Here is a 25791-nt window from a genome sequence, read left to right on the forward strand (position 1 = left end):
CGAGTTGCAGTAATCCAGACGGGAGATGACAAGTGCCTGGATTAGGACCTGCGCCGCTTCCTGTGTGAGGCAGGGTCGTACTCTGCGGATGTTGTAGAGCATGAACCTTCAGGAACGGGCCACCGCCTTGATGTTAGTTGAGAACGACAGGGTGTTGTCCAGGATCACGCCAAGGTTCTTAGCGCTCTGGGAGGAGGACACAATGGAGTTGTTAACCGTGATGGCGAGATCATGGAACGGGCAGTCCTTCTCCCGGAGGAAGAGCAGCTCCGTCTTGCCGAGGTTCAGCTTGAGGTGGTGATCCGTCATCCACACTGATATGTCTGCCAGACATGCAGAGATGCGATTCGCCACCTGGTCATCAGAAGGGGGAAAGGAGAAGATTAATTGTGTGTCGTCTGCATAGCAATGATAGGAGAGACCATGTGAGGTTATGACGGAGCCAAGTGACTCGGTGTATAGCGAGAATAGGAGAGGGCCTAGAACAGAGCCCTGGGGGACACCAGTGGTGAGAGCGCGTGGTGAGGAGACAGATTCTCGCCACCTGGTAGGAGCGGCCTGTCAGGTAGGACGCAATCCAAGCGTGGGCCGCACCGGAGATGCCCAACTCGGAGAGGGTGGAGAGGAGGATCTGATGGTTCACAGTATCGAAGGCAGCCGATAGGTCTAGAAGGATGAGAGCAGAGGAGAGAGAGTTAGCTTTAGCAGTGTGGAGTGCCTCCGTGATACAGAGAAGAGCAGTCTCAGTTGAATGACTAGTCTTGAAACCTGACTGATTTGGATCAAGAAGGTCATTCTGAGAGAGATAACGGGAGAGCTGGCCAAGGACGGCACGTTCAAGAGTTTTGGATAGAAAAGAAAGAAGGGATACTGGTCTGTAGTTGTTGACATCGGAGGGATCGAGTGTAGGTTTTTTCAGAAGGGGTGCAACTCTCGCTCTCTTGAAGACGGAAGGGACGTAGCCAGCGGTCAGGGATGAGTTGATGAGCGAGGTGAGGTAAGGGAGAAGGTCTCCGGAAATGGTCTGGAGAAGAGAGGAGGGGATACGGTCAAGCGGGCAGGTTGTTGGGCGGCCGGCCGTCACAAGACGCGAGATTTCATCTGGAGAGAGAGGGGAGAAAGAGGTCAGAGCACAGGGTAGGGCAGTGTGAGCAGAACCAGCGGTGTCGTTTGACTTAGCAAACGAGGATCGGATGTCGTCGACCTTCTTTTCAAAATGGTTGACAAAGTCCTCTGCAGAGAGGGAGGGGGGGGATTCAGGAGGGAGGAGATGGTGGCCAAGAGCCTCCAAGGTTAGAGGCAGATGCTTGGAATTTAGAGTGGTAGAAAGTGGCTTTAGCAGCAGAGACAGAAAAGGAAAATGTAGAGAGGAGGGAGTGAAAGGATGCCAGGTCCGCAGGGAGGCGAGTTTTCCTCCATTTCCGCTCGGCTGCCCGGAGCCCTGTTCTGTGAGCTCGCAATGAGTCGTCGAGCCACAGAGCGGGAGGGGAGGACCGAGCTGGCCTGGAGGATAGGGGGCATAGAGAGTCAAAGGATGCAGAAAGGGAGGAGAGGAGGGTTGAGGAGGCAGAATCAGGAGATAGGTTGGAGAAGGTTTGAGCAGAGGGAAGAGATGATAGGATGGAAGAGGAGAGAGTAGCGGGGGAGAGAGAGCGAAGGTTGGGACGGCGCGATACCATCCGAGTAGGGGCAGTGTGGGAAGTGTTGCATGAGAGCGAGAGGGAAAAGGATACAAGGTAGTGGTCGGAGACTTGGAGGGGAGTTGCAATGAGGTTAGTGGAAGAACTGCATCTAGTAAAGATGAGGTCGAGCGTATTGCCTGCCTTGTGAGTAGGGGGGGAAGGTGAAAGGGTGAGGTCAAAAGAGGAGAGGAGTGGAAAGAAGGAGGCAGAGAGGAATGAGTCAAAGGTAGACGTGGGGAGGTTAAAGTCGCCCAGAACTGTGAGAGGTGAGCCGTCCTCAGGAAAGGAGCTTATCAAGGCATCAAGCTCATTGATGAACTCTCCGAGGGAACCTGGAGGGCGATAAATGATAAGGATGTTAAGCTTGAAAGGGCTGGTAACTGTGACAGTATGGAATTCAAAGGAGGCGATAGACAGATGGGTAAGGGGAGAAAGAGAGAATAACCACTTGGGAGAGATGAGGATCCCGGTGCCACCACCCCGCTGACCAGAAGCTCTCGGGGTGTGCGAGAACACGTGGGTGGACGAAGAGAGAGCAGCAGGAGTAGCAGTGTTATCTGTGGTGATCCATGTTTCCGTCAGTGCCAAGAAGTCGAGGGACTGGAGGGAGGCATAGGCTGAGATGAACTCTGCCTTGTTGGCCGCAGATCGGCAGTTCCAGAGGCTACCGGAGACCTGGAACTCCACGTGGGTCGTGCGCGCTGGGACCACCAGATTAGGGTGGCCGCGGCCACGCGGTGTGGAGCGTTTGTATGGTCTGTGCAGAGAGGAGAGAACAGGGATAGACAGACGCATAGTTGACAGGCTACAGAAGAGGCTACGCTAATGCAAAGGAGATTAGAATGACAAGTGGACTACACATCTCGAATGTTCAGAAAGTTAAGCTACGTAGCAAGAATCTTATTGACTAAAATGATTAAAAATGATACAGTACTGCTGAAGTAGGCTAGCTGGCATAAATGACCAACATGGTTGAATAATAGTAAGGCAGAACAGTTGAAACTGGAGCAGCAGCATGGCCAGGTGGACTGGGGACAGCAAGGAGTCATCATGTCAGGTAGTCCTGGGGCATGGTCCTAGGGCTCAGGACTTAGACCAATAAGCGAGAGTTACAAACATCTCTGCCAGTAACAGCCAGTTTTCCACTCCCCACTCAGACCAAGGCAGGCCCCCTCCCCGCACCTCTCTGATACAGAGGGGTTGGGTTAAATGAGGAAGACACATTTCAGTTGAATGCATTCAGTTGTACAGCTGACTAGGTATCCCTCTGTCCCTTTCCCTAAACTCACAGACAGCCCTAACAAAACATTTTCTTGAGAATTTGCTCTTTGCTAAGAAGCTATTTTGGTTTATTTTTTGACCATTTTAATTGATAACAATAACAGTAAAGTACCTCATTTTTACCCAGAAATAATTTCATATTGAGAAAAAAAAACACAGCTGTATTGGACCTTTAAAACTTGTTAGTGAAGTGCTCCCGCTGTGGGGATCAAATCAGCGGAAATTTCAAGTGCGCCACGTATAGTTTTTGATACTTTCATTAAAATGCACATACAATGTACTGAATTAAAGCTACACTCGTTGTGTATCTAGCTACCGAGTCAGATTTGTAAAATGCTTTTCGGCGAAAGCATGAGAAGCTATTATCTGATAGCATGCACCCAAAAATACTGTAACTTCATCTAAAATGACCAATTTTGCGGTAGCCGGTCCTAACCAAAACGCAGAAATAAAATATAAAACATTCATTACCTTTGACGAGCTTCTTTCTTGGCACTCCTAGATGTCCCATAAACATAATTTCGGGTCTTTTTTCGATTAAATCGGTCCATATATAGCCGAGATATCGATCTATGAAGACTGTGTGATCAACGAAAAAAATAGCTTTTTTTAACGTAACGTCATTTTTTTAAATTAAAAAAGTTGACGATAAACTTTGACAAAACACTTCGAAATACTTTTGTAATGCAACTTTAGGTATTAGTAAACGTTAATAATCTATCAAAATGATCACGGGGCGATGTATATTCTTTAGCTTCACATCTTGAAATCATGTCCGGATATTTCTCAACCTGTCGGAGACCGGAAGAAATCGGTTCCCTTGTGTCCGTTTGACCAAGAAACAAATCCGAGACAAATGACAAGACTGTTGACATCGTGTGGAAGCTGTAGGTATTGCAACTTCGGCTCCATTTAATGTGGGTCACTTTTAACAATTGGTTGAAGTTGCGCATGGATATATTTTCCCATTTTCAGTGATCAGATTTTCCTGCACTTTTCGATGGAACGCACGTTCTGTTATAGTCACAGCTGTGATTTAACCAGTTTTAGAAACGTCTGAGTGTTTTCTATCCACACATACTAATCATATGCATATACTATAGTCCTGGCATGAGTAGCAGGGCGCTGAAATGTTGCGCTATTTTTAACAAAAATTCGCAGCTTCCTTAAGAGGTTTTAAAGGAGGCATCGGTATGGCCAAAATGTTCCGACTTCAATTCATTATTTCTCAATGCTTTAAGATACAAATGTCAAATGCATGTCAACAATCTTTCCTACCCGTCTATGGAAACAATTTTGTGAAAATTCCCAAAATCATGGTCTTCTTCTGTTCTAGTTTTGTGAGAAATCACCAACTATGTCTGAATGAAGTGTGTATGGGTGTTAGGGACGGGCTCGGTATTAGGGCAACTGTACGTGATCTCCTTCACAAACAGCAGGTTTTATGGAATGCTGGTCTTGGAACAGAAACATTACAGATTTACTATGCTATTACTGGAGGTAAACACACACACACACACACACACACACACACACACACACACACACACACACACACACACACACACACACACACACACACACACACACACACACACACACACACACACACACACACACACGCAGAGAGACACACAGAGACACTGATTGTCCAGTAGCTGTAGCGGAGAGGTAACAGGTAACTGCTCAGTGCCCCTCCAAGGACAGAAATAGTTTATTACTGAACAGAGGAAAGGCGAGAGAAGAGAAAGGGAGGAAGAGAGAAAGAGGAGAAAGAGAGGGAGAAATTAAGAGAAGGAGAAGAGGAGAAAAAACAGCTAGCAGATCAGGCTTTAAAGAGACAGACACAGGAGCAGATGGGATCTCAATGCTGCACAGGGAGACTAGGCTGCCCTGACACACACAAACATACACACACACACCAGGCAGCTCTCTCTCGCCTGTGGTGCAGTAATTAGAGGTGTGTGTGCCCAGTGGGGATCAGTAATGGGTTTCTCCTGAAAGCCCAGGAGGACAGGAGAGTGTGTGTGTGTGGGGGGGGGGGGGGGGGGCTAGTCCATTTCTTAGAAACGTCTTGTAATTGTTTGGTTCATTAGCAGTATTGAGCTGTGTGACTGACTGACTGGTCCAGTAGCAGTACTTTAGCTGTAAAGCTGGCTGACTGGTTCAGTAGCAGTACTTAGCTGTGTAGCTGACTGACTGATTCAGTAGCAATACTTTAGCTGTGTAGCTGACTGACTGGTTCAGTAGCAGTACTTTAGCTGTGTTGCTGACTGACTGGTTCAGTAGTAGTACTTTAGCTGTGTAGCTGACTGACTGGTTCAGTAGCAGTACTTTAGCTGTGTATCTGACTGACTGGTTCAGTAGCAGTACTTTAGCTGTGTATCTGACTGACTGGTTCAGTAGCAGTACTTTAGCTGTGTAGCTGACTGACTGGTTCAGTAGCAGTACTTTAGCTGTGTAGCTGACTGACTGGTTCAGTAGCAGTACTTTATCTGTGTAGCTGACTGACTGGTTCAGTAGCAGTACTTTAGCTGTGTAGCTGACTGACTGGTTCAGTAGCAGTACTTTAGCTGTGTATCTGACTGACTGGTTCAGTAGCAGTACTTTAGCTGTGTAGCTGACTGACTGGTTCAGTAGCAGTACTTTAGCTGTAGCTGACTGACTGTTCAGTATCTGACTGACTGGTTCAGTAGCAGTACTTTAGCTGTGTAGCTGACTGACTGGTTCAGTAGCAGTACTTTAGCTGTGAAGCTGACTGACTGGTTCAGTAGCAGTACTTTAGCTGTGTATCTGACTGACTGGTTCAGTAGCAGTACTTTAGCTGTGTAGCTGACTGACTGGTTCAGTAGCAGTACTTTAGCTGTGTATCTGACTGACTGGTTCAGTAGCAGTACTTTAGCTGTGAAGCTGACTGACTGGTTCAGTAGCAGTACTTTAGCTGTGTAGCTGACTGACTGGTTCAGTAGCAGTACTTTAGCTGTGTAGCTGACTGACTGGTTCAGTAGCAGTACTTTAGCTGTGTAGCTGACTGACTGGTTCAGTAGCAGTACTTTAGCTGTGTAGCTGACTGACTGGTTCAGTAGCAGTACTTTAGCTGTGTATCTGACTGACTGGTTCAGTAGCAGTACTTTAGCTGTGTAGCTGACTGACTGGTTCAGTAGCAGTACTTTAGCTGTGTAGCTGACTGACTGGTTCAGTAGCAGTACTTTAGCTGTGTAGCTGACTGACTGGTTCAGTAGCAGTACTTTAGCTGTGAAGCTGACTGCAGGTACTCAATAAGGAGTTAATGATGATTAATAGACTGCACTCTGGTTGTACTATACCATTACACACACACACACACACACACACACACACACACACACACACACACACACACACACACACACACACACACACACACACACACACACACACACACACTGGCAGCGGGAAAGAAGTGTGTGCATGTTTGTGTTACACATTTTGTTGTCAACATTCTACAACCAAAACTAGTTTGAAGGACTTTGTAGTACAATTGTTAGTACTATCTACAGACTATCAGTTACATATCAACTAACTATCTAGTAACCCTAACCTTAACCCTTATACTAACCCTAAACCTAACCCTTAGCCTAACCGTAGCCCTGACCCTTATTCTAAACCTAACCGTAACTTTATCAACTATCGAAATAAAGTGTAACCCCGGAGCTAATGTAATGATATAATCAGAGGAATGTGTTGTACATTAGAGCTTCATGATGTGTGTGTGTGTAATGAGCCACGGAATGCAAGAGTACTACCCTCCCTCTCTTCTCATCTGTCATTCCATCTCTCTTTATCCGCCCCTCTCTCTCTCTCCCTTTCGTCTCATCTGTCATTCTGCATGGTGTTCATGCCAGTGGCAGGATGTGGAAAGAGAGGGAGCACACACACACACACTGGCCTTGCGTCAGCTCCGACTTTAGATGTGTTCTGAGTTGTGCTGTTTTCTGCGCCTAGAGCTTCAGGCTGCTGTCAGATCAGTTAGAGCTTCAGGCTGCTGTCAGATCAGTTAGAGCTTCAGGCTGCTGTCAGATCAGTTAGAGCTTCAGGCTGCTGTCAGATCAGTTAGAGCTTCAGGCTGCTGTCAGATCAGTTAGAGCCCCAGGCTGTGTCTGTCTGTCTCAGGGCAGGATTGGACATACACTCTGGCAGTCCTTTCATCAGGTTGACATCACATGACCACTGGAGACAAGCAGCAGGGCTACATCCTGCTTACAGACATCAACAACAGCAGAACCCAAATCTGCCAAGAGGCTGACACTAATGGTTCTTCCCAGTGTGGACAGGCAGATTTGGAAAACTTTCATTGTCTTGTTGAGCTAGGCCAATTACTGTATGTGAATGGACAAATCCATTGATCACGAGACAGCATTCATTTCTAAGAATGTAAAACCACCAGTAACTCAGGTAAAAATTAGTTTAATTTAGGAAATCTATTCCCAAATATTCCCACGAAAAGAAAAGAGACATACAGTATGTGATCATGTCTCAAGGTAAGCATGGTATGAAAAAAATGATTGTTATTTTCAAATACGATCTCTTTTTGGGCTTAGTTGTGGTCAATTTGCAGTGAACAACTTATTATACTGAGCTTTCACAAATTATTCAGACCCCTTGACTTATTCCACGTTTTGTTGTGTTACAGACTGAATTCAAAATGGATTAAATATTAATATACACACAATGCCCCATAATGACAAAGTGAAAACATGTTTTTAGTAACGTTGGGAAATTTATTGAGAATGAAATACAGAAGTATTCACACCCTTTAGTCAATACATGTTTGAATCACCTTTGGTAGTGATTACAGCTGTGAGTCTTTCTGGGTAAGTCTCTAAGAGCTTTGCACACCTGGATTGTACAATATTTACACACTCTTTTTTTAATTCTTCAAGCTCTGTCAAGTTGGTTGATGATCATTGCTAGACAGCCATTTTCAAGTCTTGCCATAGATGTTCAAGACTATTTAAGTCAAAACTGTAAATAGGCCACTCAGGAGCATTCAATGTCATCTTGATAAGCAACTCCAGTGTATATATGGCCTTGTGATTTAGGTTAATGTCCTGCTGAAAGCTGAATTTGTCTCCCAGTGTCTGGTGGAAAGCAGACTGAACCAGTTTTTCTTCTAGGATTTTGCCTGTGCTTAGCTCTATTGCGCTTATTTTTATCCTAAAAAACTTCTTAATCCTTGCCGCTGACAAGCATACCCATAACATGACGCTTTCTTTGCCACATTTCTTGCAGTTTTACTTTAGTGCCTTATTGCGAACAAGATGTATGTTTTGGGATATTTTTATTCTGTACAAGTTTCCTTCTTTCCAGTCTGTATAGGTTAGTAATGTGGAGTAACTACAATGTTGCTGATCCATCCTCAGTTTTCTCCCATCACACCCATTAAACTCTGTAACTGTTTTCAAATCAAATCAAATTTTATTTATATAGCCCTTCGTACATCAGCTGATATCTCAAAGTGCTGTACAGAAACCCAGCCTAAAACCCCAAATAGCAAGCAATGCAGGTGTAGAAGCACGGTGGCTAGGAAAAACTCCCTAGAAAGGCCAAAACCTAGGAAGAAACCTAGAGAGGAACCAGGCTATGTGGGGTGGCCAGTCCTCTTCTGGCTGTGCCGGGTGGAGATTATAACAGAACATGGCCAAGATGTTCAAATGTTCATAAATGACCAGCATGGTTGAATAATAATAAGGCAGAACAGTTGAAACTGGAGCAGCAGCACAGTCAGGTGGACTAGGGACAGCAAGGAGTCATCATGTCAGGTAGTCCTGGGGCACGGTCCTAGGGCTCAGGTCCTCCGAGAGTGAGAAAGAAAGAGAGAATTAGAGAGAGCATATGTGGGGTGGCCAGTCCTCTTCTGGCTGTGCCGGGTGGAGATTATAACAGAACATGGCCAAGATGTTCAAATGTTCATAAATGACCAGCATGGTCGAATAATAGTAAGGCAGAACAGTTGAAACTGGAGCAGCAGCATGGCCAGGTGGACTGGGGACAGCAAGGAGTCATCATGTCAGGTAGTCGTGGGGCATGGTCCTAGGGCTCAGGTCAGTTGAAACTGGAGCAGCAGCATGGCCAGGTGGACTGGGGACAGCAAGGAGTCATCATGTCAGGTAGTCCTGGGGCATGGTCCTAGGGCTCAGGTCCTCAGAGAGAGAGAAAGAAAGAAGGAGAGAATTAGAGAACGCACACTTAGATTCACACAGGACACCGAATAGGACAGGGGAAGTACTCCAGATATAACAAACTGACCCTAGCCCCCGACACAAACTACTGCAGCATAAATACTGGAGGCTGAGACAGGAGGGGTTAGGAGACACTGTGGCCCCATCCGAGGACAACCCCGGACAGGGCCAAACAGGAAGGATATAACCCCACCCACTTTGCCAAAGCACAGCCCCCACACCACTAGAGGGATATCTTCAACCACCAACTTACCATCCTGAGACAAGGCTGAGTATAGCCCACAAAGATCTCCGCCACGGCACAACCCGGGGGGGGGGGGGGGGGGGTCGCCAACCCAGACAGGATGACCACAACAGTGAAACAACCCACTCAGGTGACGCACCCCCTGCAGGGACGGCATGAGAGAGCCCCAGTAAGCCAGTGACTCAGCCCCTGTAATAGGGTTAGAGGCAGAGAATCCCAGTGGAAAAAGGGGAACCGGCCAGGCAGAGACAGCAAGGGCGGTTCGTTGCTCCAGAGCCTTTCCGTTCACCCTCCCACTCCTGGGCCAGACTACCCTCAATCATATGACCCACTGAAGAGATGAGTCTTCAGTAAAGACTTAAAGGTTGAGACCGAGTTTGCGTCTCTGACATGGGTAGGCAGACCGTTCCATAAAAATGGAGCTCTATAGGAGAAAGCCCTGCCTCCAGCTGTTTGCTTAGAAATTCTAGGGACAATTAGGAGGCCTGCGTCTTGTGAACGTAGCGTACGTGTAGGTATGTACGGCAGGACCAAATCAGAGAGATAGGTAGGAGCAAGCCCATGTAATGCTTTGTAGGTTAGCAGTAAAACCTTGAAATCAGCCCTTGCTTTGACAGGAAGCCAGTGTAGAGAGGCTAGCACTGGAGTAATATGATCAATTTTTTTTGGTTCTAGTCAGGATTCTAGCAGCCGTATTTAGCTCTAACTGAAGTTTATTTAGTGCTTTATCCGGGTAGCCGGAAAGTAGAGCATTGCAGTAGTCTAACCTAGAAGTGACAAAAGCATGGATTAATTTTTATGCATCATTTTTGGACAGAAAGTTTCTGATTTCTGCAATATTACATAGATGGAAAAAAGCTGTTAAAGTTTTAAAGTCAACATTGGTCTCATGGTGAAATTCCTGAGTGGTTTCCTTCCTCTCCGGCAACTGAGTTAGTAAGGACACCTGTATATTTGTAGTGATTGGGTGTGTTGATTCACCATCCAAAGTGTAACTAATAACTTCATCATGCTCAAAAGGATATTCAATGTCTGCTTTAAAAAAAACATTTTACCCATATACCCATAGGTGACCTTCTTTGGTCTTTGTGGTTGAATTTGTGAATGAAATTCACTGCTCAACTGAGGGACCTTACAGATAATTGTATGTGTGGGGTACAGATATGTGGTGGTCATTTAAAAATCATGTTAAACACTATTACTGCACACATATTCCATGCAACTTAATATGTGACTTGTTTAGCACATTTTTACTCCTAAACGTATTTAGGCTTGCCATAACAAAGGGTATGAATATTTATTCACTCAAGACATTTCAGCTTTTCATTTTTAATTCATTTGTAAAATTCTACAAACATAATTCCACTTTGACATTATGGGATATTGTGTGTAGGCCAGTGAAAACAAATCTCAATTTAATACATTTTAAATTCAGCCTGCAACATAACAAAATGTGGAAAAAGCAAGAAGTGTGCCTTTCTGTAATTATGTTCCGCCCCCCTGACCATACAGCCCGACAAAATCCGTCCTGCGGCTGAATCTATACTGAACACAAATATAAACGCAACATGTAATGTGTTGGTCCCATGTTTCATGAGCTGATATAGAAGATCCCAGAAATTTTCCAGACGCACAAAAAGCTTATTTCTCTCAAATTGTGTGCACAAATTTGTTCACATCCCTGTTAATGAGCATTTTTCCTTTGCCACGGTACTCCATCCACCTGACATGTGTGGCATATCAAAAAAAATATTAAACAGTATGATCATTACACAGGTGCACCTTGTGGAAAATAAAAGGCCACTCTAAAATGTGCAGTTTTGTCACACAATACAATGTCACAGATGTCTGAAGTTTTGAGGGAGTGTGCAATTTGCATTTGGCAGTACGTCCAACTGGCCTCACAACCACAGACCACATGCATGATGTTGTGTGGACGAGTGGTTTGTTGATGTCAACGTTGTGAACTGAGTGCCCCAGATCCTGAGGCTCATTGTTGTGCCATTCATCCGACACTATCACCTCATGTTTCAGCATGATAATGCACAGCCCCAAGGATCTGTACACATTCATGTAAGCTGAAAATGTTCCAGTTCTTCCATAGCCTGCATACTCACCAGATATGTCACCCATTGAGCATGTTTGGGATGCTCTGGATCGATGTGTACGACAATGTGTTCCTGCCAATATCCAGCAACTTGGCCATTGAGAAGTGGGACAACATTCCACAGACCACAATTAGCAGCCTGATCAACTCTGTGTGAAGGAGATGTGTTGCTCTGAATGAGACCAATGGTGGTCACACCGGATTCTGACTGGTTTTCTGAGCCACGCCCCTCACCTTTTTTTAAGGTATCTGTGACCAACAGTTGCATATCTTTATTCCCAGTCATGTGAAATCCATAGATTAGGGCCTAATTAATTAATTTCAATTGACTGATTTCCTTATATGAACTGTAACTCAGTAAAATCTTTGAAATTGTTGCATGTTGCGTTTATATTTTTGTTCAGTATAGTTGCTTATCTCTGGTATAGGGTATGTCTTCTCTCTCCTCCAGAGTTTGTTTACCTGCCCTGTGGGAAGGTCTAACGTGTCTCCTCTCTCTCCTCCAGAGTTTACCTGCCCTGCCCTGTGGGAAGGTCTAACGTGTCTCCTCTCTCTCCTCCAGAGTTTACCTGCCCTGCCCTGTGGGAAGGTCTAACGTGTCTCCTCTCTCTCCTCCAGAGTTTACCCTCCCTGCCCTGTGGGAAGGTCTAACGTGTCTCCTCTCTCTCCTCCAGAGTTTACCTGCCCTGCCCTGTGGGAAGGTCTAACTTATCTCCTCTCTCTCCTCCAGAGTTTACCTGCCCTGCCCTGTGGGAAGGTCTAACGTGTCTCCTCTCTCTCCTCCAGAGTTTACCTGCCCTGCCCTGTGGGAAGGTCTAACGTGTCTCCTCTCTCTCCTCCAGAGTTTACCCTCCCTGCCCTGTGGGAAGGTCTAACGTGTCTCCTCTCTCTCCTCCAGAGTTTACCTGCCCTGACCTGTGGGAAGGTCTAACGTGTCTCCTCTCTCTCCTCCAGAGTTTACCTGCCCTGCCCTGTGGGAAGGTCTAACTTGTCTCCTCTCTCTCCTCCAGAGTTTACCTGCCCTGCCCTGTGGGAAGGTCTAACTTATCTCCTCTCTCTCCTCCAGAGTTTACCTGCCCTGCCCTGTGGGAAGGTCTAACTTATCTCCTCTCTCTCCTCCAGAGTTTACCTGCCCTGCCCTGTGGGAAGGTCTAACTTATCTCCTCTCTCTCCTCCAGAGTTTACCTGCCCTGCCCTGTGGGAAGGTCTAACTTATCTCCTCTCTCTCCTCCAGAGTTTACCTAATCTAACCCTAACCCTGCCCTGTGGAAAGGCTCTCTATTCCTACGAGGGGAAGGAACCTGGAGACCTGCAGTTTGCAAAAGGGGACATCATCATCCTGCGACGTAAAGTTGACGACAACTGGTACCATGGGGAGCTGAACAGTTGTCATGGTTTCCTGCCAGCTAGTTACATCGCGTTGTTACGGCCGCTGAGCCAAACTCCGCCCACAGGAAAGGCCTTGTACGACTTTGAAGTCAAAGACAAAGATCAGGACAAAGACTGTCTGGCCTTCTCGAAGGTACACACACACACACATGCACGCACACACAAACCTACACACATGAACACACGCTGACTCACTGTAATCCACTGTGTGTGTATCTATGAATACGTTTACATGGACACTGATCAAATAAAATGTAATGTTATTGGTCGCGTACACATATTTTGCAGATGTTATTGCAGGTGCATCAAAATGCTTATGTTTCTAGCTCCAACAGTACAGTAATACCTAACAAAACAAAACAATACACGAGTATTGTCCGAGTGTGGAATATAAATATATATACAAAAGTATATGGACACCCCTTCAAATGAGTGGATTCGGCTATTTCAGCCAGACCCATTGCTGATGTAACAGTAAAGCTTCCGTCCCTCTCCTCGCCCCTACCTGGGCTTGAACCAGGGACCCCTTGCACACATCAACAACTGCCTTCCAAGAAGCATCGTTACCCATCGCTCCACAAAAGCCCTGGCTCTTGCAGGGCATGGGGAACAACTACTCCAAGGTCTCAGAGCAAGTTACGTCACCGATTGAAACGTTATTAGAGCGCACCCCGCAAACTAGCTAGTCATTTCACATCGGTTACACTGACAGGTGTATAAAATCGAGCACACAGCCATGCAATCTCAATAGACAAACATTGGCAGTAGAATGGCCTTACTGAAGAGCTCAGTGACATTCAACTTGGCACCATCATAGGATGCCACCTTTCCAACAAATCAGTGTGTCAAATGTCTGCCCTGCTAGAGCAACCCCGGGCAACTGTAAGTGCTATTATTGTGACGTGTAAAATTCTAGGAGCAACAACGGCTCAGCCGAGAAGTGGTAGGCCACCCAAGCTAACAGAACGGGACCGCCGAGTACTGAAGCACGTAGTTCGGAAAAATCGTCTGTCTTCGGTTGCAACTCTCACTACCGAGTTCCAAACTGTTTCTGAAAGCAACGTCAGCACATCAACTGTTTGTCGGCAGCTTCATGAAATGGGTTTTTCATGACCGAGCAGCCGCACACAAGCCTAAAATCACCATGCGCAATGCCAAGTGTCGGCTGGAGTGGTGTAAAACTCGTCGCCATTGGACTCTTGAGCAGTGGAAACACGTTCTCTGGAGTGATGATTTATTCTTCAAATCAAATTGTATTAGTCACATGCGCCAAATACAACAGGTGTAGTAGACCTTACAGTGAAATGCTTACTTACAAGCCCTTAACCAACAATGCAGTTTAAAAAATACAAATAAGAATAGTAAATAAAAGTAACAAGTAGTTAAAGAGCAGAAGCAAAATAACAATAGCGAGACTATATACAGGGGGTACCAACAGAGGGTACCGGTACAGAGTCAATGTGCGGTGGCACCGGTTAGCCGAGGCAATTGAGGAAATATGTACATGTAGATAGAGTTATTAAAGTGACTATGCATAGATAATAACAGAGAGTAGCAGCGGCGTAAAAGAGGGGGGCAATGCAAAAAGTCTGGGTAGCCATTTGATTAGATGTTCAGGAGTCTTATGGCTTGGGGGTAGAAGCTGTTTAGAAACCTCTTGGACCTAGACTTGGTGCTCTGGTACCGCTTGCCGTGCGTTAGCAGAGAGAACAGTCTATGACTAGGGTGGCTGGAGTCTTGGACAATTTTTAGGGCCTTCCTCTGACACCACCTGGTATAGAGGTCCTGGATGGCAGGGAGCTTGGCCCCAGTGATGTACTGGGTTGTACGCACTACCCTCTGTAGTGCCTTGCGGTCGGATGCCGAGAAGTTGCCATACCAGGCAGTGATGCAACCAGTCAGGATGCTCTCGATGGTGCAGCTGTAGAACCTTTTGAGGATCTGAGGACCCATGCCAAATCTTTTCAGTCTCCTGAGGGAGAATAGGTTTTGTTGTGCCCTCTTCACGACTGTCTTGGTGTGCTTGGACCATGTTAGTTTGTTGGTAATGTGGACACCAAGGAACTTGAAGCTCTCAACCTGCTCCACTACAGCCCCGTCGATGCTCAGTCCTCCTTTTCCTGTAGTCCACAATCATCTCCTTTGTCTTCATCGCGTTGAGGGGGAGGTTGTTGTCCTGGTATCACACGGCCAGGTCTCTGACCTCCTCCCTATTGGCTGTCTCGTCGTTGTTGGTGATCAGGCCTACCACTGGTGTGTCATCGGCAAACTTAATGATGGTGTTGGAGTCATGCCTGGCCATGCAGTCATGAGTGAACAGGGAGTATAGGAGGGGACTGATCACGCACCCCTGAGGGGCCCCTGTGTTGAGGATCAGCGTGGCGGATGTGTTGTTACCTACCCTTACCACCTGGGGGCGGCCCGTCAGGAAGTCCAGGATCCAGTTGCAGAGGGAGGTGTTTAGTCCCAGAGTCCTTAGCTTCACCATCTTGCAGTCCGATGGACAAATCTGGGTTTGGCGGATGCCAGGAGAGAACGCTACCTTACACAATGCATAGTGCCAACTGCAAAGTTTGGTGGAGAAGGAAGGGCTGTTTTTCATGGTTCGGGCTAGGCAGCACACAATGGCATTCTAGACGATTCTTTGTGGCAACCGCTTGGGGAAGGCCCCTTTCCTGTTTCAGCATGACAACGCCCCTGTGCACAAAGCGAGGTCCATACAGCAATGGATTGCCGAATATCGGTGTGGAAGAACTTGAATGGCCTGCACAGAGCCTCATCGAACATCTTTATCCCCTTACACTTGTGTGTATAAGGTAGTAGTTGTGGAATTGTTGGGTTAGGTTAGATTACTCGTTGGTTATTACTGCATTGTCGGAACTAGAAGCACAAGCATTTCGCTACACTCGCATTAACATCTGCTAACCATGTGTATGTGACAAATAAAAATGTGATTTGATTTGATTTGATTTGATCGAACACCTTTGGGATGAATTGGAACGCTGATTGCGAGCCAGGCTTAGTAGCCCAACATCAGTGACCCTGCAGCAATGTTCCAACATTTAGTGGAAAGCCTTCCCAGAAGAGTGGAGTGGAGGCTCTCTATGATACCCTACTGGATGTTTTGTGTTTATCTAAGCAGTCTACCTTCTCCTCCGTCTATCTTTCTCCCTCTCTATCTGAATATAGTTTTTCTCCTCCTATGTGGGAGAGCGAGAGAGAAACCCCCCTTCTCCAGCACAGTGTTTGTGATAAACAGTGATTTGTATTCCCTCTGCTCCTCTCCTCTTCAAAGCTCATCATTTGTTCATGCTGTTACACACTCTAGGTGAGGACACTGGCAAATGGAACATATCTCGTTCTCTCTCATTCTCTGTGTGTGTGTTCCTCAGCAGCACCTGGCCTCATACACTCTCTCAGGATGGGGCTGAGGGCCAAGTCAGGACAGAGAGACACAGACATGCACTTCCTTTTTGCACACACAGAATCACAGCTGCAGTTCCCTAGCTAAATTACTAAATGGAAGGATGGGTTTAAATTCAAAGAGAGAATGAGAGGGAGGTGGAGAGGGAGACAGAGAGGGAGATGGAGAGGGAGTGAATGAGTGAAGGACAGCAGCATGTAAGCCTGCATGTAACAGGGCCAGTGGGTCAGATAATATATCTCTAGGAGAGAGAGAGAAACCTTATCCCTCTCTTACTGTTTCTCTTTCTGCCATCCTCTCCCTCCCTCTCCTTTCCCTCTGTGATGATGAGAAATTAGTAGAGACAGTGGTATCATTATGTCAGGGGCAGAGGCAGAAGGGGTGATAGTGTGGGAGAGTGGGAGAAAGAGTAAGAGAAAGAGAGACTCACACATGGTGATTTTAATGCAGGGAAATCAGTTTTACCCCATTTTTTTACCAGCACGTCACCACCAAAAAGAGGCAACAAAACTCTAGACCACCCGAGAGAGAGAGAGAGAGAGAGAGAGAGAGAGAGAGAGAGAGAGAGAGAGAGAGAGAGAGAGAGAGAGAGAGAGAGAGAGAGAGAGAGAGAGAGAGAGAGAGAGAGAGAGAGAGAGAGAGAGAGAGAGAGAGAATGAGAGGGAGAGAGAGAGAGAGAGAGAGAGAATGAGAGAGAATGAGAGAGAGAGAATGAGAGAGAGAATGAGAGAGAGAATGAGAGAGAGAATGAGAGAGAGAAGAGAGAGAGAGAGAGAGAGAGAGAGAGAGAGAGAGAGAGAGAGAGAGAGAGAGAGAGAGAGATGAATATAAGCTTAATGCCTGTTTTGTCCTTACAAACCATACTGTCTGTTCAATAGGATGAGGTTCTGACGGTGATCAGACGAGTGGATGACAACTGGGCAGAGGGCATGCTGGGAGATAAGATCGGGATCTTCCCCATCCTCTATGTAGAGGTAACAACAAACACACACACGGGGGGGGGGTCTTATTAGATAGGGATACATCAATAATTAAGAGTCTTCCATCATTTGACTCGACGGGAGGCTATGTGTGCGTGCGTATGTGTGTTGTGAAGGGGGGAGGTTAGGGTTAGTAGGGGGGGACATAATGAGGGTGTCCCAGCTGGAGGCGAGTGGAGCGTTGGGGGAGGGAGGAAGGAGCTCTCTCCTCTCTCCTTGTCTCCTATGGTGGTGTAGCTGTGCGCTGTTAACCCTTCACACCTTTAACACAAGAAGAGCCTAGAAAGTCATGTGGACGTCATAACACACTGTCGCTGTTAGAATCTTAATATCACAAATTGAAGGAGGACATTTTTGACTGGTTTCACTCTGCTGCCCGTCCTACTCCCGACAGTTGAAGGTGCCCTGCCCCGTTCATAATTACCCCCATAATTGCCTCGAAATATAAGTATAAAATGTATTCATTAGACTGTTAGAATGTTGACATCCAAACACACAAATACACACACTGTATGGCACAGTGAGCACAGGGCTGCTCAGATGAAAGATGATCACAGAGAGAAAGAAAGTACAGGGTGAAGGATGGTTCTGCCTCAGAGAACAACGCACACACACACACACACACACACACACACACACACACACACACACACACACACACACACACACACACACACACACACACACACACACACACACACACACACACACACACACACACACACACACACACACACACACACACACACACATACAAACTCTCACACCATTTCTGGTGAGGTAAAAGGTGAAGGCCCTTGTGAATAGTGTAAAGAGACAGTCACACATTCAGGTATATTGTGGATACTGTGGGAACGTATGCATGAGATGGGGAGAGGAATTCACTGTCTGCCTGTGTCTGAGTGTGTATTTGACCTTCATAGAGAAAGACTGTGTGTGCGTCTCCATTCGTCCCCTGGGAGTAATGCCGTCAGTGCAGGATCAATCTATCAGGCTCATTAGCATATGTTCTGATTAGCATATCTATTAATATGGAGATGGCGACGTCTCACACACTGAGACAGATCCACTCTGTCCTGCCCCCTACGGTCTATACTCACACACTGAGACAGATCCACTCTGTCCTGCCCCCTACAGTCTATACTCACACACGGAGACAGATCCATTCAGTCCTGCCCCCTATAGTCTATACTCACAGACTGAGTCAGATCCACTCTGTCCTGCCCCCTACAGTCTATACTCACACACTGAGACAGATCCCCCTCTGCCCTGCCCCCTACAGTCTATACTTACACACTGAGACAGATCCACTCTGTCCTGCCCTCTACAGTCTATACTCACACACTGAGACAGATCCACTCTGTCCTGCCCCCTACAGTCTATACTCACACACTGAGTCAGATCCACTCTGTCCTGCCCCCTACAGTCTATACTCACACACTGAGACAGATCCACTCTGTCCTGCCCTCTACAGTCTATACTCACACACTGAGTCAGAACCAATCTGTCCTGCCCTCTACAGTCTATACTCACAACACTGAGACAGATCTACTCTGTCCTGCCCTCTACAGTCTATACTCACACACTGAGACAGATCCACTCTGTCCTGCCCCATACAGTCTATACTCACACACTGAGACAGATCCACTCTGTCCTACCTCCTACAGTCTATACTCACACACTGAATCAGATCCACTCTGTCCTGCCCCATACAGTCTATACTCACACACTGAGACAGATGCACACTGTCCTGCCCTCTACAGTCTATACTCACACACTGAGACAGATCCACTCTGTCCTGCCCCCTACAGTCTATACTCACACACTGAGACAGATCCACTCTGTCCTGCCCCATACAGTCTATACTCACACACTGAGTCAGATCCACTCTGTCCTACCTCCTACAGTCTATACTCACACGCTGAGACAGATCCACTCTGTCCTGCCCCCTACAGTCTATACTCACACACTGAGACAGATCCACTCTGCCCCCCCCCCTACAGTCTATACTCACACGCTGAGACAGATCCACTCTGTCCTGCCCTCTACAGTCTATACTCACGCACTGAGACAGATCCACTCTGTCCTGCCCCCTACAGTCTATACTCACACACTGAGACAGATCCACCCTGTCCTGCCCTCTACAGTCTATACTCACACACTGAGATAGATCCACTCTGTCCTGCCCCCTACAGTCTATACTCACAGACTGAGTCAGATCCACTCTGTCCTGCCCCATACAGTCTATACTCACACACTGAGACAGATCCACTCTGTCCTACCTCCTACAGTCTATACTCACACACTGAATCAGATCCACTCTGTCCTGCCCCATACAGTCTATACTCACACACTGAGACAGATGCACACTGTCCTGCCCTCTACAGTCTATACTCACACACTGAGTCAGATCCACTCTGTCCTGCCCCCTACAGTCTATACTCACACACTGAGTCAGATCCACTCTGTCCTGCCCCCTACAGTCTATACTCACACACTGAGACAGATCCACTCTGTCCTGCCCCCTACGGTCTATACTCACACACTGAGACAGATCCTCTCTGTCCTGCCCTCTACAGTCTATACTCAGACACTGAGACAGATCCACTCTGTCCTGCCCTCTACAGTCTATACTCACACGCGCAATATTCTCTCCAAGGAATCCTCTCCAACAAAGGAGTGTGTCTTCAGCGGAGGTGATATTGATGTAATGTAGCAGAAAGCATCCCCTGAGTTCAACATGGTGACAATGTGTGTGTGTGGACTGAGAGGATCTGCTCTCTCTGTGTTGTGATTGTGACTGTGAGACTGAGCATCCGTCTGTGAGAGAGCGTGAGTAGTGTTGTTGCTGGGTAGATTCAGTGTGTGGGGGTTATCTGACTAGCAAGAACAGACTACAAGATCGACTGTCATCCTGTCAGATATGAGCTGCATTACAAACGTTGTTCTCTCCTCCTCCTCTTTCACTAAGTACATAGATTCTCCCCAGGGTGTGGGGTGTGTGTGATCTTTTTTGTCTGGTTTGAAGTTCTGCCAACAGCAGAAGGCGTGCTCTGAGAGCCAGCAGTGTGTAGTAAAACAGTCTAAAGCAATTCAATTCAATGATTTGGATCTCATCCTTTCCTCTCCTCTCGTCTCCTTTCGTCTCCTCTCGTCTCCTATCCTCTCGTCTCCTTTCCTCTCATCTCCTCTCCACTTTAGCTAAATGAAACAGCCAAACAGTTGATGGAGATTGACAAGCCGACATCCAATCCCGTCCCTGGCCCCAGCTTTGACCCGTCTCCCGGTCTCCCATTGGGTCCCTGCTCCCTTGGCCCCTCCCCTGACCCATCCTCTGCAGGAAGTGGCAATGGTGCCCTCCAGAGGCAAGAGGAGGAGAAAAGAGGGGGAGAGGGGAAGAAAAACGCTAAGAAGCGCCACTCGTTCACAGCTCTGAGTGTGACGCAGCGGACAGCCCAGCTCAACAACAGACACAGCATGGAGATCTCCCACCCTGTCCTCATCAGCTCCTCTGACCCCAGGGCTGCTGCACGGATACAGGACTCTCCCCCCGGTCCCGCTCCCTCCTCAGTCGGAGTTCTGGTTCCTCCCAGAATGGCTTCAGTCACCTCAGAACTGCTGGCTCAAGCCAAGGTCCAACTACCACTCAACATGTAAGTTTACTGATCACACAGGCATGGTTTACTAACTGGTAAATCTATAGGTAAATGAGTTGAATAGCAATGCTGTCTGTTTTCTCTGAGCTGCTGTCCTGTCTATAAGGTGAAACAGAAGCTGAGTGGAATATAAAGATTGTGCTGCATTTACTACCATATCTTCCTGGACGTGCGTGCACACACACAAACACACACTATCCAGAGCGGGTTGTCCCGCTAATGAGGTCGGACACTTCCATCTCCGACCGGCAACCTGCCCTGTTGCTATGGGAAAATGTCCCCTAGTTACCATAGCAACCCAGAGGCAGTGCATGGACACCTGCTTACTCTCCCCTCCTATTATTCTTCAGACATACAGTACTAGTCAGAAGTTAGGACACACCTACTCATTCAAGGATTTTTCTTTATTTTTACTATTTTCTACATTGTAAAATAATAGTGAAGACATCAAAACTATGAAATAACACATATGGAATCATGTAGTAACCAAACAAGTGTAAAACAAATCAAAATATATTTTATTTTTGAGATTGTTCAAAGTAGCCTCCCTTTGCGTTGATGACAGCTTTGCATAGTCTTGGCATTCTCTCAACCAACCATGAAATGTGTTTCTATGGTTGAGCAGCTGCACACAAGCCTAAGATCACCATGCGCAATGCCAAGCTTCAGTGTAAAGCCTGCCGCCATTGGACTCTGGAGCCGTGGAAACGCATTCTCTGAAATCATGAATCATGCTTCACTATCTGGCAGTCCGACGGACGAATCGGGGTTTGGTGGTTACCAAGAGAACGCTACCTGCCCAAATGCATAATGCCAACTGTAAAGTGTGGTGGAGGAGAAATAATGGTCTGGGGCTGTTTTTCATGGTTTGGTCTAGGACCCTTAGTTCCAGTGAAGGGAAATCTTAACGCTACAGAATACAATGACATTCTAGATGATTCTGTGCTTCCAACTTTGTGGCAACAGTTTGGGCAAAGCCCTTTCCTGTTTTAGCATGACGATGCCCCCATGCACAACGTGAGGTCCATACAGAAGTGGTTTGTCAAGATCGGTGTGGAAGAACTTGACTGGCCTGCACAGAGCCCTGACCTCAACCCCATTGAAAACCTTTGGGATGAATTGGAACACCGACTGTGAGCCAGGCCTAATTGCCTAACAGAGGTGCCTGACCTCACTAATGCTATTTTGGCTGAATGGAAGCAAGTCCCCGCAGCAATGTTCCAACATCTAGTGAAAAGCCTTCCCTGAAGAGTGGAGACTGTTATAGCAGCAAAGGGGGAATCAACTCCATATTAATGGCCATGATTTTGGAATGAGATGTTTGACAAGGAGGTGTCCACATTCTTTTGGTCATATAGTGTATATTCAGACTTAAATTCAGACATGTACATTCAGATATCAAACATATATTCAGTCGTACCCTCCAACAGTATTTAGACAGTGAATGCCCCCCAAAATATTGTTCTTTATTCCAGCAAATTGGATATGAGATCAAATAATGCACGAGGCATGTACAGAATCTCACCTTTTATGTGGTTGCATTTTATTACATAGTTGTTTGTCCATATTAAAACAAAACCAGTCAAATGATCCTAAACGACGTCTCTGTGTATCCTAGCTATCTGGCCCTGTATGCGTATAAGTCCCAGAAGGCAGATGAGTTGGAGCTGAGGAAAGGAGAGATGTACCGTGTCACAGAGAAGTGTCAGGACGGCTGGTTTAAAGGGACCTCTCTACGGACCGCTGCTTCCGGAGTCTTCCCTGGAAACTATGTCACACCCGTGTCACGGTGAGACACGCACAGGCACGAACGCACGCACACTCACACACACATTTTCTCATGCAAATACTCTTGTTCTCCCTCTCATACACACCCTTTCAAACACATAACTCTGTTTGCGTGACAGGCAGACGATAAGCAGCATGTTGATGGTAGTATAATAGGGGATATCAATAGTATCTTGGTCACTATTCTAACAGGACTGGAACCATTGAATCTCTCCCCTCTCCCAACCCCTTCTCCCACTCGTGCTCTCTCTCTTTCTCGCTCTGTCTGCAGAGCTCCGTTTGCGGTGGGTGGTTCTCAGAGCTCCTGTCTCTCAGGGCAGGAGGTGGGAGGGGTGGGACAGGGGAGTAAGGCGGCCTCCCCCTCCTCCGCCGGCCCCTCCTCCTCTCGTCCCTCCCCTCCCCCCTCTTCCCCCCAGTCTGCCGCTGCTCAGCTTAAGAACTGCCTTCGCTTTGGACAACAAACAGTTAACCAGACCCGCTCTGCCATGCAACTGGGTGAGTACACAGAGATTATTCAGGTTCTAGATCTGTCATTTCCTACATTTGATCCAGCTCTTATATCTGGCCTCTCTCTCCCTCCTTGCCTCTCTCCTTCCTTCCCTCTCTCTGTCAGGGAGAACATGTGATGGTATTTAAAGTTTCTCCTGGGAGCCTCTCTCTTTGTCTTTGTCTTACACACACACACACCTGTTATCCATTACAAAATAAAGTATGACCATAGGTAGGCTATGGTAGTTTGGTCACATGTGTCATTGGCAGTCAGATGTCGTATTGGGGCGGCAGGTAGCCTAGCGGTTAGGGCGTTGGGGCCGTAACCCAAAGGTCGCTGGTTTGAATACCTGAGCCGACAAGGTTAAAAATCAGAAGGCACTTAACACTAATTTTCTCCATGGGCGCCGTACCACTGTGTCTAACTCTGCAAAATAACACATTTCACTGCACCTATCTGGTGTGACAATAAAATATATATATATAATATGATGACAGCACAAACGGGAAGCAGATGGTGTCTTGTAACAGTAAGATGACTACTGTGTGCTGTGTAATAGTATGTAACAGTGTGTAATGTGTGTGTTCAGTCCCGCCCTCCAGCAGCCCAGAGCGTCACACACCCACCGTCTCTCCTCTCCGACCTCAGAAATCTTCCCCGTCGCGCTCCGCTGGTCAATCTGCTCGCCCAATATCCATGGTGTCCCCCGGCCCTTCCCCCCTCTCCTCCCCTGCTTCACGCCCTCTCTCCTGCCTCTCTTCGCCCCTCATCCCACTTTCCTCCCCTCTCTCCTGCCTCACCCCTCCCAACGCCAGTGCTGCCCTGCTCAACGGAGAATCAACCAATCCCTTCCAACCGTCCTCGCCTGGCCCCTCCCACAGCAACGCCTCAAAACCAGAGAAGGTGAGTCTCCTAGGGTGTCTCTCTTCATCTTGCTTCTCATCTCTTCTCTCTCTCCTTGCTCTCTCTCTCTCTCCTTGCTCTCTCTCTCTCTCTCCTTGCTCTCTCTCTCTCTCTCTCTCTCTCTCTTTCTCGCCTCACCACTACCTCCCTTTATCTAAACTCACAGCAGAGTCTGGTTCCAACATCACACTGCCTTAAAATCCCTCAACATGATGCTACAGTCAGGAGGATATAATCAGGGAATATTAAAAGCATAGCTAGGGGAAGTGGTGTTGAGGGGAAGTGGCTTGCACCTGGACATGGTGCAGAATCATCCAACGCCAGACAGACAAACAGACGATCAGTGTGACAGGGCTGTCTCTGTGTGTTGTTCTTCATCTTGATGGGTGTATTAAAGCTGGGTCCATGGTGACAGTGATGGATGGTAGAGTTGTCTGAGAGAGAGGAGCCTATCTGCTCTGGTGTTGACTGGCTACACAGACACTAGATGAGACAGTTAGTGACAATAGGACAAATAGACTAGGGAAGGACCATGGTAAAACAGTCATTGACTACGAGCTGTGATGGATTAACTATAGTATTTAGTCTCATCGCATTTAACCTCCTAGCTTTCCTAACCATTTTAATTCCCCACATGCATTGGCTTATTATGCGTTGGAGTTTGCTGTCTGATTAAGTTAGAGGTTTGTGGTGTGTGTGTGTGTTATGAGGCCTGCTGTGCTGTCAGATAGATGCTTCCATGCTGATTATGCACTGATAATTGGCTCTGACTCACATCTCAACCCCAAAGATGCACACAAACTCACAAACACACACACACACACTGAGACTAAAGTTCCCCCTGACACATCGAGACTAAACTATCTACTGTATATGTGCTGCTCTCTGGTGGATGGTTAGAGAACCACACTCAGATCTCAAAAAGATACTGTACTGGCCAACTGGAGGAGTCATTGTTTCATCAGGTAGATACTGCTGGTTAAGTGTCTCTGAGACCAGGAGGGATACTGCCAGAAAAATACAACTGTACATCTGTAGAAGACACTGCAAATTGTTTCATCCCCATTCTCTTCTCTGTCTTGTTATCTGTGTCCACAGAAGGAGAAAAAAGGAGGTCTGCTAAAGCTTCTCTCTGGAGCCGCGGCCAAGAAAAAGGCATCTCATTCTCCCCCGTCCTCCCCACCAACCCTCCCCCTGTCGGGTGCCGTCCTCCCACATCACACCCGCTCTGGCTCCTGTCCAATGGATGCCCATGGGCGTGCCGGGTCTTGTCCAATCGAGAGTGAGATGGCGGGGGCAATAGGGTTAGAGCTGCTGAACAGGAAGTCAGGATCCCTCGATCTCAACTTCCCCCGGTCGCCCCCGATGAACCGCCCCGGGAACGCACTGCTAGCTCTCCGGCCTGAACCCAAACCACTGTCCAGAGAGAGGTAAACACACACTGTAACTACTCACACTGTCAAACACACATCCTGTCCAGAGAGAGGTAAGCACACACCTTGTCCAGAGAGATGTATACACACACTGTAACTACTCACACTGTCAAACACACCCCCTGTCCAGAGAGAGGTAAACACACACCCTGTCCAGAGATAGGTAAACACCCCCTGTCCAGAGAGAGGTAAA

General features: G+C 47.2%; 1 protein-coding gene across 3 annotated transcripts in view; it reads left to right on the top strand.

Annotated features, from left to right (window-relative positions):
* The window catches only part of LOC124046496 (E3 ubiquitin-protein ligase SH3RF3-like), a 70152-nt gene that overhangs the window by 39277 nt on the left and 5084 nt on the right, over positions 1-25791 (top strand). For 2 of the 3 annotated variants that reach the window (XM_046366923.1, XM_046366930.1), the window contains exons 2-8: positions 12770-13057; positions 17227-17322; positions 20530-20981; positions 22603-22773; positions 23044-23267; positions 23852-24165; positions 25264-25595. In XM_046366923.1, coding sequence (XP_046222879.1) covers positions 12770-13057; positions 17227-17322; positions 20530-20981; positions 22603-22773; positions 23044-23267; positions 23852-24165; positions 25264-25595 — 1877 coding nt within the window. The remainder of the gene's footprint in view (positions 1-12769; positions 13058-17226; positions 17323-20529; positions 20982-22602; positions 22774-23043; positions 23268-23851; positions 24166-25263; positions 25596-25791) is intronic. The other variant, XM_046366939.1, reaches the window with a different exon arrangement.

Source organism: Oncorhynchus gorbuscha, linkage group LG01 (assembly GCF_021184085.1).
Source record: "Oncorhynchus gorbuscha isolate QuinsamMale2020 ecotype Even-year linkage group LG01, OgorEven_v1.0, whole genome shotgun sequence".
Taxonomy (NCBI): domain Eukaryota; kingdom Metazoa; phylum Chordata; class Actinopteri; order Salmoniformes; family Salmonidae; genus Oncorhynchus; species Oncorhynchus gorbuscha.